The sequence below is a fragment of the Paramormyrops kingsleyae genome, chromosome 23 (assembly GCF_048594095.1).
Source record: "Paramormyrops kingsleyae isolate MSU_618 chromosome 23, PKINGS_0.4, whole genome shotgun sequence".
NCBI classification, from domain to species: Eukaryota; Metazoa; Chordata; class Actinopteri; order Osteoglossiformes; family Mormyridae; genus Paramormyrops; species Paramormyrops kingsleyae.
In genome coordinates this window covers 4,891,066-4,906,529 of record NC_132819.1, presented here as the reverse complement: position 1 = coordinate 4,906,529, position 15,464 = coordinate 4,891,066, and the positions used below count along the sequence as shown (strand labels likewise).

General features: G+C 40.9%; 1 protein-coding gene across 2 annotated transcripts; it reads left to right on the top strand.

Annotated features, from left to right (window-relative positions):
• The first annotated feature begins 2,233 nt into the window (after window positions 1-2,233).
• Window positions 2,234-15,182, top strand: LOC111853496 (semaphorin-7A-like). 2 transcript variants are annotated; one of them, XM_023830438.2, is made up of 14 exons: window positions 2,234-2,457; window positions 4,759-4,898; window positions 5,081-5,143; window positions 5,756-5,848; window positions 6,597-6,702; window positions 7,747-7,854; window positions 8,267-8,406; window positions 8,561-8,739; window positions 8,908-9,016; window positions 9,289-9,490; window positions 9,705-9,820; window positions 10,967-11,139; window positions 11,568-11,635; window positions 12,183-15,181. In XM_023830438.2, the coding sequence occupies exons 1-14, from the start codon at window positions 2,379-2,381 to the stop codon at window positions 12,527-12,529; spliced, it is 1,923 nt and encodes a 640-aa protein (XP_023686206.2). In that variant the 5' UTR covers window positions 2,234-2,378; the 3' UTR covers window positions 12,530-15,181. The 2 variants fall into 2 exon arrangements, with proteins under 2 accessions (XP_023686206.2, XP_072562000.1); XM_072705899.1 differs by lacking the exon at window positions 2,234-2,457 and having other exon boundaries at window positions 4,813-4,898; window positions 5,081-5,274; window positions 12,183-15,182.
• The last annotated feature ends 282 nt before the right edge of the window (window positions 15,183-15,464 follow it).

Sequence of the window (15,464 nt, the reverse complement as noted above, 5' to 3'; positions counted from 1 at the left end):
TATAAGCCTCAAGGCAGAAGCGAACAAGGGAATTATATTCACAGCAAATATTCTTCTCTATCCTCAAGTTCCACTGCATTACCCATGAAACCATAGGCACGCTTATGACCTGGGATTCGAAGTCATTCGGATTACCTTTACAGGACTCGGTCGCTTTTATTTTCTCTTATTAGACTCTGTGGACTGTGGTATCCTCGGATATGATCTGTTTAATGCAACTGCAAGTATACCCGTGCTTTCAATAAACATACGGAACAAGAACTGTTCAATCATACTCTGTAAAACTTGCAGAAACCGTGTTTAAAAGATGTCTCAGTTTTATTTGGCAAGAACTGATATGAAGTCTTCCCATTATCTCCGGTTTGGTGATTTTCCTTTTTTTTTTTTTTTACATAATCATCGTTTGACACTTAACAAGTTAACTGTAATATTACACAGAATATCTAAGAAGTCACGCAGTCTGAGCGGGGATTAAGCGCTTACTTTACATTAATATGAGCGTTTATACGCACACTTAATACCTCATCACGGTAGGAGTTCACTCAGCCTGTATCCTCTGTGATCCATTGGTAAAAGAACAGCAATACCACCATATGCTTCCTATTTACAGAAACGCCGAAGACGGCTACGGCGCTAGGAACCCAGAATACAAATTAACGCTGGAAAGGCTGCGCTGCTATTTCCCCTTCTGTCCACACGTGGCGCTACACAAAAACGACATATATGTTATCCGGACGAGGCTATATATGTGAATAATCAGGTGTATTTTTGAACTTGCAAGAATAACAAAAAATATTAAAAATTATCCTTTCATTGCATTGCCGTAAGACATCTGCTATAATTATTTCTATCCTTTATTCTTTGCATGTATGATAATTAAATTTAGCTGCATATAGGCCTTAATACCTCTAGACTAAGCATAAACATAAGTTAACATACATCTGAATTAATAACATCAAGCAAATGATAATTATATAACTACAAAATAACAGCAATCATATTGAAATGTATGTAATCTATGAAAAAGACCATAACATACATTAATAAATAATATATTCGTTTCATAAACAGCTCGTTTGTTTTCGGTAGAACCCCCACTTAATGAAAAGCATTTAAAAGTCTTCTGAGGGGTATTGCGTCAGTAAATGAGAACTGATTTCTCTTTAACAGAGGCTCGCTGACATTATCTCTAGCCATTTTAAGCCAGTACTCCATAACACCTTTAAGCCTGAAAGTTTTTAAGAGACGACTTACATATTTTTAACACAAAGTAGATACTCTTTCGTGTTACATAACGTTATCTGTTAATAATGAAACTCATTGCAGTCTCATATAGGCACTGAGCCATTTGTATGATGGCGAAAACAATCAATACAGTATTTCATTGCTTCAATAACGTCTCCTTAATTGCCCATCCTGCGTAAATTTAATTTAAAATGTGTGTTGTTTAAGTATTATGTTGTGTTTACAAATCGTTCATATCGACCTATTCGGTTTCTATCCGTTTATTCAGTACAGGTTTGCGCGAACAACCGAGTCTCCAATGAATCACTTGGCACAAGGCAATGGGACATCATGGAAAGGGTGACAGTCCATCGCTGGGTGTGCACCCTATGGGTAATTTAGAAGATGCTAAATTCCCCCAAATGCATGCCTTTCAACTACAGGAGTGATGTTTTAGTACTACCATATTAATGTACACAAAGAAATGGAAATATTCAACCTTTTACCATGTTTTTTTCTACAGTACAGTAGTCCCTTTTAAAATGAGTGTTGTGAGCGCCATCTAGCGGCACTAGTTTTCACCCGTTGACCATGTGATCTTAGCTTTATTGACGTAATATTTTCCATATTATTTGAAATGATTATAGCATGGAAAACACGAGCAAGTTTCAGCACTGAACCCTTATATAATTCATCATCTTTTAGAAAACCAGCAGTATGTTTAATCCTGCGACATCAACTGCAATTACGGCATCAGCACTCGCCCTTGCTTTTCACATGATATTGATGGTTGAATTCACTGAATTAAATAACATTCCCTGCCTCTTGCTAATTACCGCTTCTATTCCCGTTTACATTTAATGGGATTTTGTCCCCAACCCCCGTTTTCTTTTTGGTAGACCTAACATATCCGTCTCTATGTAAATGTAGCAGAATTTCTGTCAAAGACCGCACAGTAGAAAGCCCGTTAACGCCAAAACATCGCCACATATATTACTTTTATCATCAGCTGGACACAGACAGTCTTTATAAGACACGCCTTAAAGGGAGGGTAACTTGCTTTCTGCGATACGTGTTTTAGATGAGTTAAACGCATATACTGGCTTGACGAAATCCTGGGAGCGAAATATAAGCAATTAGTTATTAAGACAAAAATGAGGTATTTCATATTTTGTTCACTTTTTTTCATTGTCTTTGCGGAGAAAGGGCCGAGGCTCAAATTCGTCGTCCATGGTAGGTTTGTCGCTAAACATTCAAAAGATGAGTTAACATATAATCATTTTTAGTTGTTAATTATTAGTTAAATTTCTGCAGAATTCGTATTAACAGTCCGTTATTACCTGTGGCTGCCACTTCTTTATGATGACGACAACGAAGGTTCTAAAACATTATTTATTATTTATTTCCTGACGGTTTATCTTTGTATATATTTTAGGCGACATGAATTTAATTGCCCGGGGAAAAGAACCGTTGTTTTGGCTTTTAGTATTTCAGTCTCTCAAAAGAAATTAGACACATTTTCTTTGTTTATCGCAGTCACGATTTGCATTTGGTAGCATCGACGATTGCTAGGGATATTAATGGTATGGAGATGTTACGGCGGAGATAATTGTACTTTCCATTGATTAGTCATGTTCACTCCTTAGTATCCCTTTCTCCGCTGTTTGCGTGCCTGTTGATTGCATTTTCGTTTGGTACCACTTATGACGACCACTTTAACTTGAGTTGCTGAAATCAGCCAACGTGGGTGCCTTTTGTTAAGTTTCATCATGTCATTGGTTGTTGGATAACAAATATATCGCACGTAATCTGTTATTTCTGGGAAATCGTCGCTGCCAGTGGCAGGTTTATTTCTTAGACTTACTGTGAATGTATCCTAGCTTGCTCTTTCTAACATCATCGGTATTGTAGCATAATGTATGTGAATCGGAAATTTTCTTCCACCCACCTGCCGACATCCTTATTACGTATATGTAGTATGATTAGTATTATTGATGTTTATTGTCCAGTCGGTTATTGGACAACATTATTTTAATTTTAGGAAATACTTAAAACATAGCTGTTTTTAAGTTGTTTTCCCTGTGATACAAGAATGTTATTTGAATCAAACAGAAATCGTCACCATGAGATCAATATAATGAGTTCATTTTAATAGTAATCTTACTGTATCGTAGGTACCCTAACTGGTGTTCATACCGTATCTAGGTTATATTTAGTATCGTTGGTGGTACTGGAATGTCAATGATTTATGTTTTGCGATCCCAGTTTTTTTTTTTTTTTTTTTTAAATGAAGTCGCATACAAAACACGCGTTAAATACGCAAAACTACTAGTTGAAACTATATTTCCTCTCGGTGCTGGAGTCTGAGCTCGTATTACCGAACTGCAATGCAGGTCCGTGAGGGGACGTGTTTGATGCTGCGATAATGGAGAACAAGTGCGGAGTAGCGGGCATCGATGACCTGGAAAAGATGCATTTATCAGCGCGTACGCAGAGGGGGTGCAGAGGGACACACACACAGACGGCAACAACAAATAATTACAGTTTTTTAAAGAATTGCTGTCAAGTGTTCAGTGACTGTAATCATGTACTATTCAATAACAGCTGTTAATGATTAGACAATAATTCAGTGCTTTATACATCTATTCATCCATCCATTCACCTTTTTAATAGTTTATCCTGATCAGGGTTGGGGTGGGGGGGAGGTTGGGGGTACTGGGGCTAGAGTTTATCCCTGGTACCATGGGGCACAAGGCCAGGGAACATTCTGGACAGGATGCCAGTCCATCGCAATGCACACAGTCTCATACTCTGGGCAATTTAGAATCATCAGTTAGTTAAACTGTATGTCCTTGGACTGCAGGAGAAAATCTGTGTACTGGCAGAAACCCAAATGATCCGGGTAGAGCATGCAAACTCCACACAGACAGCGGAAGTTCCACGCTTCACGTTTAGACGGAGACAACATATTCACTGAGATTTCATCTTCTGTGCACTAAGAGGAAAATTCTGGCGCTCACATAATAATGTACGGCAGATGCAACTGAAGAATTGTGGGAACTTGTATAGCTTGTAACAGGCCCGGATCCTGGCATGAGCAAAGTAGGCAGCTGCCAAGGGCCCGACTGGTGCAAGGAGGTGCTGAAGTTGTGAAAAATATATATGTATTATATACATGGCTGGGTCCAACAGAGCATCCAGTTGCCTAGAGACCCTGAAGAGATAAAGCCTCTCCTTCTAACACATTTGTACATGTCCCTGATAAACTGAGAGGCACACTGCATTAGTAACTCGTCGTGACTGGTGCAGCCTCAACTTATAAACAAATGTGAACTCACGCTGCCTCTTTGCTCTCTCTACTTGTTTCAGAAAGCTCACTTCCACCCACACACGCATATATCCAGTGACACACTGGCAGACATATTTCAATGTGTCCGTGTAGTCTGGTAGATGGTTGATTTGGTGAATTTAAACTCTTACCATCACAAAAGCAAGATGCTACCAGTATTCTGCAATGCTTTGCTTGTTTTCCAGAGTCTGCAGCGTTCCAGTTCACACGGCCACAGCTGTATAGCACTGTCCGGCTACTGGAGGGAGAGGATGTCTTGTATGTTGGCGGACAGGCAACACTGTACATGTTGAAATTTACAGGCGGTGCGGTTAGACATGCAGAGGTGGGTGAGCCGATGAATAGAAATCTAGCTGTATAAAGGCAATATAGGCATAACTAGGAATAACTAAAATATATAAATAATTTATGGTTATATACAGTATATCCTGACTCTGTCCTGGATGATTGGTCATGGATGATGTCTGAGTTGGTGGATCAACTATCTTTGATTTTGTTTTTCTCCAGATTCCAATTTCGTCAGAAGAAAAGGTGAAGGAAGCATGCCTTTCGGAAACACCCCAGTCAAAGGTGGAGCACTGGACTTAGCAGAGCACTGGAAACCTAAGCACTGGAATTAGCAGAGCACTGGAAACCTAAGCACTGGAATTAGCAGAGTGCAGCGTTGTAGTTACCATCATCATCATCATCATCATCAACATGTATGCATTTCATGGATCCGCTGTCAGAAACAACTTAACACCCTGAACTCCTCTATTCCCCTTGTTCAGTGTTATTTTCACATTTTGTACCATTTTCCCATTCATTTCTTGTATATATTTCTGTTTTGATATGATGTCATTATATTTATGCTACTGGACATTTAGGCAGAAATGCAGTTGCTTATGAACTGCATTGATATTCTAACATTACTGTTGGTTTATTGAAATGATTAAATTCTGCACAGTGCTGTGAGGTTGAGGAAGGGTCTTTGCCTGACTTGTAACTGCTTTTGTTTCTTTTCTTATAAGCATAACTGTTAACATGAAAGAGAATCTGGGGGAAGTCAGTCTAGAAGGTTCACTGTTAAGCGTGATGCTGAGAATGTCACACAGTGCTTGTATGGAGATGGGATTATCTAAGCAAAACGAAGTGGCTAAATGGGATGTTTAATTTTTGCCCCCCCCACCCCCCTCGGATCAGGAATGCGATAATTTCATCACCGTCGTTGAGAAAATTGATGGCTACGTTATGGTTTGCGGAACAAATGCTGGACATCCAAAATGCTGGATGCTGGTACGAGTTTTATTTTTATTCTTTGTGAAAGAAGCTGCTGCAGCAGGGTGAATGGGGCAGCATGGAGGGTGGGGCTCCTTCAGCGTTTGGGGTCACATTCCCGGCCGAAGCCATGGCTGGAGCTTGCATGCTTTTCATATGTTTGTGTGGATTTCTGGGTTCATCTCCTGCTCCAGAAAATGTGTAGCTTAGCTGAAATGAAGAGCAAATTTGTAAAACTCACTCACTCCATGGGAAACGTTTCTAAGAACATTTCTGTGTACTTTAGCTGTAGAAATTTAATCAAAGCGCTTCACTGGATTACATGAGGACTGAGTGAGCTTGGGTGGTCTGTAACGTGATGAGGAAGCCTGACATTAGGTCATTGGCGATCGCATCTGACACACAACCGAAAACTGGAGTTCTTAGAAATTTAAGAAAAGTTCTTCATTGGAGTACTAGAGGTCTGAATGAGTTTTGGTTACCAGTAGTGTAACATATATGATGCGGAAGCCTGACTTTGGGTCATTGGCGGTCTCGTCTCAGAAACGACAAAAACTGGACTGAGTGAGTTTTTGAAACTCGCTCTTGAGTTGGTGTTGCGGTGAATTGCCCATGGTGTGTCTGTATTAGATTGTGCCCACTACCTTGGACTTCCTTGGCTAGCGTAGTGTATTTCATATCTGAAGTGGGAAATAACAGCCAGTACCAGAGTACTTGCTGTAATAATGCCTCACTGGCAAAATGGAATTTGATTCACTCTCTGCAGGTGAATGGGACTGCGGTGGCCAACAGTACAGTCAATGGAGTTGACATTACAGCCGCAGATGTTGCTTCACGTATTCCCTCTCAGCCGTCCGTCAGCTTGACTGCAGGTAAATCGCTGTCACGTCAGAAAGAAGCCTTAGTGTGCCCACCTGCTGCTGGTCATCCATCTAACATCATTTAATCTTCAGAGCTAAAAGCCCCAGGTCTTTATCATGGGTTATGGGGACTCAGTTATGTGGTCCTGACACTCTGCACTGTCCCCTGCAAGATAAATGGTCTTGTGCGTGCTTTGCGTCTGCACGCACCACACCAGCCGCTACACAGCATCTGAAACACAGCGTCTGCAGTAGAAATGATCTGATGTTATATTAGCCCAGGATATTTCTGGTATTTAGAATGATCTGGATAGATTTAGATTGTAGTTTCAAATGTGTGAATTGGCTTGTGCTGCTTGCATGGCAGGTAACTAATGAATCCTCCAGGTTGAAACATTGTTTTAATACATCTCAGGGGTGAGTCTAGCATGATTTGGCCCTTAGGGGGACTCAGCTCCCAGCCGGATCCACCACGATTAAATTTTCTGAGCGGTGGGGGTTCCTCGACAATAAAATTACAAAATTGGGGTCCTGATGACTATAAAAATTGCACAAGAGTACTGGACAAGACGTTAAATGGATTTAGAAAAACAAATTTTCAGGGTGTCTTAGATGCAAAATAGAGTGACTGATGCCCACCTAAATGGGGGGGGGGGGATCGCCTATAATGCATGCGGATAATTTCTACTTGGTTTTTTTTACAAGGTTTTTGCTTGTCACAGGAAGCCATTCCTCCGGTTTTATGGTTTCAGGGGTGGGGGGGCAGTCGCAAAGGTGGATGATTCAGGTCCAGAGAGTAAAAGTCCAGACCAAGATTTCATTTCAACCAACCAGTTGAGTTCTCTGAGACTCTGACACTTTATACTCAGCTGATTGGTTGGAACAAAATCTTGGTCTGGATTTTTACTCTCTGGACCTGAACTACCCACCTCTGACCAGTTAAAAATGGTGATGCTTCTCTTAAGAGGGAAATCAGACTTTGGCAGGCCAGCTGTGGTTAGAGGTCTGGCTTGGGACATGCGGTGGTCTGCATCACCCCCTGTTTCTCTCTCTTAGATGGCAATTTCTACTCAGCAATAACAGCAGAAGGACACCAGCCTGGTTTTATACGCCGCACCTTTGGTCCTCGCAGGCTCATAACGACTGAAAACAAGTGGCTTCAGAGTGAGTAAGGGGGAGGGGCATTGGTGGAGTTTAGGATATAATAGATTTAGGTGCAGGGTGGGGGGGGTCTGAAATGCCGACTGAAGGTGCAGCACTGGAAAAGATATATGGACGTTGTTATAGAGAATATTTACAGGGAAAATTTCAAGAGAGCATTTTTAAGGTTTGTGTTGTTGCTGTTCCATTCGCATGGTGTAAGTGCAGTTATGACAAGTGCAAAATTAGCAGGTTGGCAATTTTTAAAACGTTATACCCTTAGATTTGCTAAATTATAGGCGCAGAAATTGCCACAGAAATGAATATTGAGGAGCATGATGAGTCACACGTTGCCATAGTAACCATCTGATTGTGCTTACCATTACCTTGTCAGTCTCTTTATACGTTACACTGTCTGATAAACCTGTTCGTACAGATCCCCGGTTTGTGGGTGCAGCAGTGATTCCAGGATCTGTGAAGCACAAGGAGGAGATCTACTTCTTCTTCAGTGAGATCAACAAGACCGCCAACGTTGACAAGGAGCCCTACAGGGCTTGTATTGGACGAGTCTGCATGGTAACCAACCAACAAATGTAGTGACTTAGGAGAGGATAAATGAGGACATATGAGTAGAGAAATAAGGTTAGGGACCTATATTGTGTATCAGTGAGGACATCAAGCATCCTTCCAGTCCATAACTGGAATTAATCCCATAATGCATTGTTTTTAGATCGATGAGGGTGGCATCAAGGGGACTCTGGAGAATTCCTGGACCACTTTCCTGAAGGCACGCCTGATGTGCGGCTCGGCCAGCAGACACCAGCAGTTCAACAACCTGAAGCAGGCGTTCGTGTTGACCGCCCGTGAAAAGAGGACCGGTGTGATGTACGGGCTCTTTGCCAACGCCTGGTGAGCACTGCGGGAAAGAAACGACGTCAGTGTCTGATCAAACCGGACCGTGTTTCTCTCTGTACATCCTGTACTTCAGACTGACTCACAGAGCTGATTCCAAGATCAGCAGGACATTTTGAATCGTAGTCAAGTCGTTGACGTTCATCTGCGCTTTGTTCTGCGCAGGGACGTCACTGTGGTGTGTGCCTACTCTGTGGAGGACATCGACCTTGCATTCTCTACCTCCAGACTGAAAGGGTACCGGGGAATCCTGGCAGGCTACCGACCAGGGATGGTAAAATAAATAAATCCTGGAAAACGCAGTACAGACAGGTTGCACAGCGCCCATTCAGAAGGCCTGGTTGCCATAGACACTATGTATCCTCAGATTATGCTAAAATGTTGTCACTTCGATTGACATGTTAATGTTTCTTTAGATTAGTTGTGATATACACTTCTGAAACAAATTAAACGGCCAGATTATTATAACTAAGGAATTTCAAAGATTAAAATAGTGCGTACGGTGCCACCGCTAGATCATCACAGGATCGTTTTTTCCACCGCTAGTGCACTTTTAAGAATGTAACGACGTCCCTGAATGCCAAGACCCTGGGAGTGATACGGGACCATCCGGAGATTGAGGATGTGATCTGGCCAATTGGACTGGCACCTTTGGACCTGCCCACCGGCGACCGCTTCACCAAGATCGTCGCCGACACAGTCCTGGCTGTCAATGAGGAGCATTACAGCGTGGTGTACCTGGGCACAGGTGTGAGCCGTGCCAGAGGCGCGATGATATGCAACAGGGCCATGGCTTGTAAAACCTCCATATACTTCTTGACGAGGTTGTAATACAGATATTATTCTAAAACTGTATTCAAATTCAATTCACATGTGTATATGGGTCTTTGTCCTTCAGATGATTCAGTAGCCATCCTCCCTTTCTGTCTCCGTCCTTGTCTCCTTGTCCTGTCCTATGGTAGAGAGCGGTAAAGTGCTGAAGGTCCTTCACACCATCGAGGAAGCTTTCATCATCTCACAGTACTCAGCTTTCCGTTCTGAGGGTCCAGTCACAGCCGTGGCCATCGACTCTGAGAGGGTACGCTGCCTCTTCATCTCTCCCACTCATGCTTGCTGGCTTGCTGATTGAGTCGTCTCCTTTGGTGCGTGCCAATCAGAGTGTCACCAAGGGGAATATTTGGTGCTGAGATTTTAAATGTGACCCAATCTTACTTGGCCTTCAGTATGACTGAATTACGAAGCATTCCAGCAGAATCTTCATGCAAATATTGCACCAAGTAAAATGTACAGCTCTGGAAAAAATTCATAGACCACAGCAACATTTCTTTGTTTCACTAATTTCTCAATTTATACGTGTGTGTCTGTGAATTTTTATATATATATATATATATATATAGACGCTCCTCTACTTATGAACTTTCAACATACGAACTTTCAGACATACGAACGAAGAGGACTGTAAGTCCAAATTGTGTTCATTGGGCTCCCGTTTCCTGTCAATTTTTTTTTCTGCACGCCAGTTCCGGGTAGTATGACTTCTGGCCGCTACTCCCACCGCGCAGCAGCGTAGCATACGTACTCCCAGCATCCTAGTTCTTTGTACTTGTATATACCCTTAAAATGATGTTGAATAACGACTTACAAACATTTCAAGTTACGAACGGCCGCTCGGAACGTATCTCATTCGTAAGTAGAGGACCGTCTGTATGTATTTGCAAACCCCAGCTTGGCTCTTCCCTGCTTCTCATCTATGAAGGCCTTCTTCCTTGCTTTATGGGACTTCAGTCCTGCTTTTAGGAGCTTGTTACAAACTGTCCTAGCAGCGCACTTAATGTTTCCCATTCTTTTTGATGGTCACTTAATGTCATCCCCCGATTCATGAGAAACTGTCAGACGATCATCTCTGGCATTAGAAAGTCACTTCTGCCTTTTACCTGGCTAGTTTTTGGTCATTCCCAGTGTCTCCTGTTTCACCTTATTCTTGTGTACTGATGTCTTAGAAATCTTGAGCCTGGAAGCAACCTGTCATGTAGCCTTCTGCCAGCAGAACCAGGAGTAAATCAGGATTTAAAAATGCAGATTTAAAAAAATAATATAGAGTGTTATTTTTTTTCCAGAGCTGTATATCAATTAAACCCCAGCTCAGTCTTTATTGACATTTTGTCTGTGAAATTCCACGGTGACACCACTTGTCTATTCATCTCGCTTTTCCGTTGGTCCCAAGGGGTATCTGTATGTGAGCTCACCCACAGAAGTCCAGCGCATTCCATTGGCTGACTGTGGTCGCTACGGAGACGGTTGCCGGGGATGCATCCTTTCGCGTGACCCTTATTGTGGGTGGGATGTTGGCAAAAGGATGTGTGTGGTGATACCAAAGGAATACAACATCAGCACGGGGTGTGTCATCTGTTTTGTCATAAATTCCATGTTTTTTCTTAATAGTAAAATGAATATTTTTTGTTTAATGGTGTGTAGATTATAGCATACATACATATACTTTCTCTCTATGGAATTACAGTATCAATAAGATCCCTTGAATCTTGAAGGCAGACTGAAATTTTTCATAGTTTCTTTATTCAGGAGAAGTGTATTCTTACCTAGGATGTCTCTTGATGACCAATGGTATTAGAACAGTGAGTGAATTTTTCATTTATGAGATTGAAATCAACAGGCATCCATCCAATAACCTTAGATGCGGCATAACAATATAGAAGTTTAATTTAAAAATATATTCACAGAGAGTCAATAGTTTTCAGAAACAAACTGTATGCATTGCTTTGTTTGGCCTTCTTTTCATATCTTGTTTTTGCCATCTGTTTTCCCAGCATGATTGTCCAGAGCCTTGACCAGTCCAGTGCGTCGGAGTGTGGAGAATCAGCTGCAGGGTTTGCAGGTCACTCTCTCCTTCCCAGTCCTACGATACCTTCTCCTTACCAATAGAGTCAATCTAATGGCAGCTTTCCGGGAATCCCAAGTTTGCATCCAGAGAGGCCTGCATGACTTAATAAGGATGTTTCAGAATTGAGAATAACCACAAACCAGAAAACCTGGTAGATTTCCTAAAGGACGGCCTTCAGTGGATCATTCAACCAGACACACGCTTGGCCATCTCTGCATACCCCAGAGATAACAAATAATTTAGCATTTTATAAATGTTCATTTTATGCTCCCCCACAGTTAGTATTTCTTACGCGGTAAACAAAGATCAGTATTGTATAGAGTTTACGTTATTTTGTGGCGATTATATTACCGTGCATATGGTTATCTGAAGGAGAGATGCTAGCTTGGGCCCTGACTGCTACTAAAATCTAGTTAGAATCTGGCTTTGCTTAATCTAAGATAAGTCATCAGAATTATAAGCCTTTATTGTGGGATAGAGACAGGTTCTGATGTTACTTAACCAGTTAACTTGATGGCTCTGATTTGGGCTCCCTCTACAGGCCTGAGGGCTCATAGCACTTCCCCCAAGGAGGTGGAGGTGGATGTGGACGGGCCAGTGCTGCTGCCATGTCCTGTGTACTCCTTCCATGCCTCCTACCTTTGGGAGAAGGACCACTGCACCCACCGTTACCCGTGCTCCATCTTGGGGGATTCCTGTGTTCTGTCGCCCATGTCACTTTTGCCCTTCACCGATGGAATCTTTCGTTGCATGGCCCTGGAGGACGGCCATAAGGTGGAGGTGGTCTCCTACAAAGTGATCATCAACAAGGGACCTGTTTCGGCTTCTGTCACCTGGTTGCTTCGATACTCTCTCTTCCTGTTCACCACCCCATTCTGGTTTATCTAGCCACTGTTCTTTCTCAGCGTTTTTATATTCTCATAAACAGACAAATAACGTCGACACCTAGTTTGAAAAGCATTTAGCATCACCATGGATGTATATCACTGTCAAATTTACATTTCCTTTGGAAACTATATATTTATGGGTCACAAAAATCAGTATAACTCTATTGCTTTTTGACTGTGTTGAACTGCTGTATTTGGTTCTCTGTAATGTAGTCTAACTCGTGTGCCCCATCAATCATCTGCTGAAATTCCTTAGTATTTAAATAACGATACCAAATCAGAAAAAAATATCAATTCATATTAAACAGAAATTATTTTTACTGTATACTTTAATTATGTGAGAGACTATCAACTGATCTACCTTCTGCGAAGCACAGGAACCACCTGGACACTTAGGGTTAAAGATAGAGGTTCCAGGAACCTCTGAGGCGTCGTTCCTGTGGTGAAGACTCTACATGTTTTCATTTGAAATTGTTATCTCACTGTTTTGAATTTAAGTATAGTCACCCATTCTCAGGCATAGTATTAGAACTCAAGTGTACAACGTAAGGGAATGATTGAGGTCATTCTTAGAGAAATTTTGGTATTTACAAATGTGGGGTGTTGCTGTAGTCTTTCAACTGTGCTGTACGCTTTACAAATCTAGCATTTACTTTTAGTCTTTAGTTTTTTATCTTGTAATAATTTGTGGGTTTTTTTTTTTTTTTTTTTTGCTTTTTGCCAGTATTTCATGGTGAACAATGTCGTCAAGTTGCTTTTATACCAATTTTACAAGTTGACTGTGTTACTTTGAACAGATAACAGATGTTTAGCCGATATCTAATACTGTAACACTGTCATAACAACTACCCTATTACCCTATTACCATATGTAAATATGTATGACAGTCTTGTCGTATAAATGTAAAAAGCCTTAACATTATGTAACTACTGTATCTTACAGTATTAAGTGATGCTGTAACCTTGGTGTAAATGAGCTTAATATAGAACATGGGGCCAGATTCACACGTCTGACAACAGACAAGCTACTACTGTATGATAATCCGAAGTGGTTATCGGGAAATCCATTTGCTATATCCGTGAAGCAATCAGAAAAACGATACTGGGGGATCGTTTATTTATAACCTCAATTAATCCTTGAAGTGTTGAAAGCCAGATAAAGCCACATAGTTAAATGTAACCATAGAGCATTTTACTTTCCTTCTGGTAAATGACTTCAGGATTAAATGTTTTTTTATCACCGCCTAATTAATTTGTAGGCCTAATAGCATTTATTATTTGGAAAATGTTTCAAGCTTTAAAATGTTTCAAGCTTCGACGATATCGGTGCTAAAAATTCCTTTTATATTTTACTTTGAACTCTGTTTTGTAGAGGCAGTAAGCATACGAGGGCGGCTATGAGATTTCTACTCCTACCTAATGAAAAAGCCTTTGTATAAATCAGTAGAATTTCATTGAACGGTCTTCAGAAACAGCAGAATTTATGCATAAATCTGAACGGCTAGTATGGGAAATTCTTCTGTAATATTTTAAAATTAGCTTTTATTATATGTGTAGCTTAATCGTGTGGTGTGCAGAGATGTGGAATATGGAGGTTGAGATGGGACATAATAGTAATTTGATAAATGTGCTACAGCCATTTGCAAGTGTTTTGTGTGTCTGGTACGTCTAACCTTCCATCCTTTCTTGTTGGTTGATACCTCTTACTGGGTTAGCTGTCAGGAAAATCCCTGTCTGGGTAGGTTTGGTTTCTGTTTTTATAATACACTATTTGAGTGCTATAGTGCAGTAGTTGGCATTGTCGGCTCACACCTCTGGGACCAGCATTCAAGTCTCCATCCTGAGGTTTGCCATGGTTCATCATGGGGTTTCCTCCAGGTACTCTGGTTTCCCCCCACAGTCCAAAAACATGCTAAGGTGAATTGCAGTTAGCAAATTGCCCATAGGTGTGCATGTGTGTGTGAATGGTGTGTGAGTGTGCCCTGCGACAGGTTGGCACCCCATCCTGCCTTATGCCCATACCTTCTGGGATAGACTCCAGTCCCCCACAGCCCTGAATAGGACAAGTGAATACCAATGTATGGATAGTGCACTATTACACATTTGCTGAAAGTCTTGGTTACTTCAGGGAAGTTGTAGAATTCATGTTATCTACAAAGTTGTAGAATTAATTTGTAAGAATTCATTCAAAGTAGTAGAATTCATCTTATCTATGACTTTGAGAAGTTGGCAAAGGCATAAAACAGCTATTTAAATCATATGCTTAAATTCCATACAATTATGCCGAGTAAAATTTGTTTTTTCCAGTGGCTTTGTGTTTAAATATTTCACTGCAAAGTGATATCTTTTTATGTGTGCAGCTTCGTGTATGTTTTTAGTTTATTATGGTTTTAAGGTAACTTCTATAGAAATGCCAGCACCAGCAGGAGGTCCCTCAGAATTAATAATCATCTCGAGCCCTTACAAGGGGATGCAGTACTATAAAGATTAGGTAATGTTTTGGATATAAGCATTTAATTAATGAGAAAAATGGCTAGATCAACAAAACAGCACAATAATATATTAAGTCAAGTACATATATACACTTAGAGCAAATCACAAACCCCCAAATGTGTACTGTTCAGTCAAAACGGTCGTGTATGCAATCGCCTTGGAAGTGAGGAAGTACATCAATATGATTATAAGTTAAATAAAACAAAAATAACTACGCCAATATTTTTTATTTATTAGTCTCTGAAGCACACGTCTTTCATACTAGCACGTATTTTAGGGCACGTATAAAACTGCATATGACTGTGATATCACTCTTTGATCATCCGATGTTTAAATTTTAAAACATTTTTGGAATAAGCAACAAACGTTTCATATACATGTACCTTATATTTATTAACGAGTACCAAAATGATTCCAAAATGAATCCGGCTTCGCGGTGGCCAC

What these genes read in the sequence shown, in the direction of transcription:
- LOC111853496 (XM_023830438.2), top strand. Translation starts at nt 2,379, where the DNA reads ATGAGGTATTTCATATTTTGTTCACTTTTTTTCATTGTCTTTGCGGAG. An exon ending in GGGCTCTTTGCCAACGCCTG is followed by an intron (nt 8,740 to 8,907) that starts GTGAGCACTGCG and finishes TGTTCTGCGCAG; the next exon opens with GGACGTCACTGTGGTGTGTG. An exon ending in ATCAGCTGCAGGGTTTGCAG is followed by an intron (nt 11,636 to 12,182) that starts GTCACTCTCTCC and finishes CTCCCTCTACAG; the next exon opens with GCCTGAGGGCTCATAGCACT.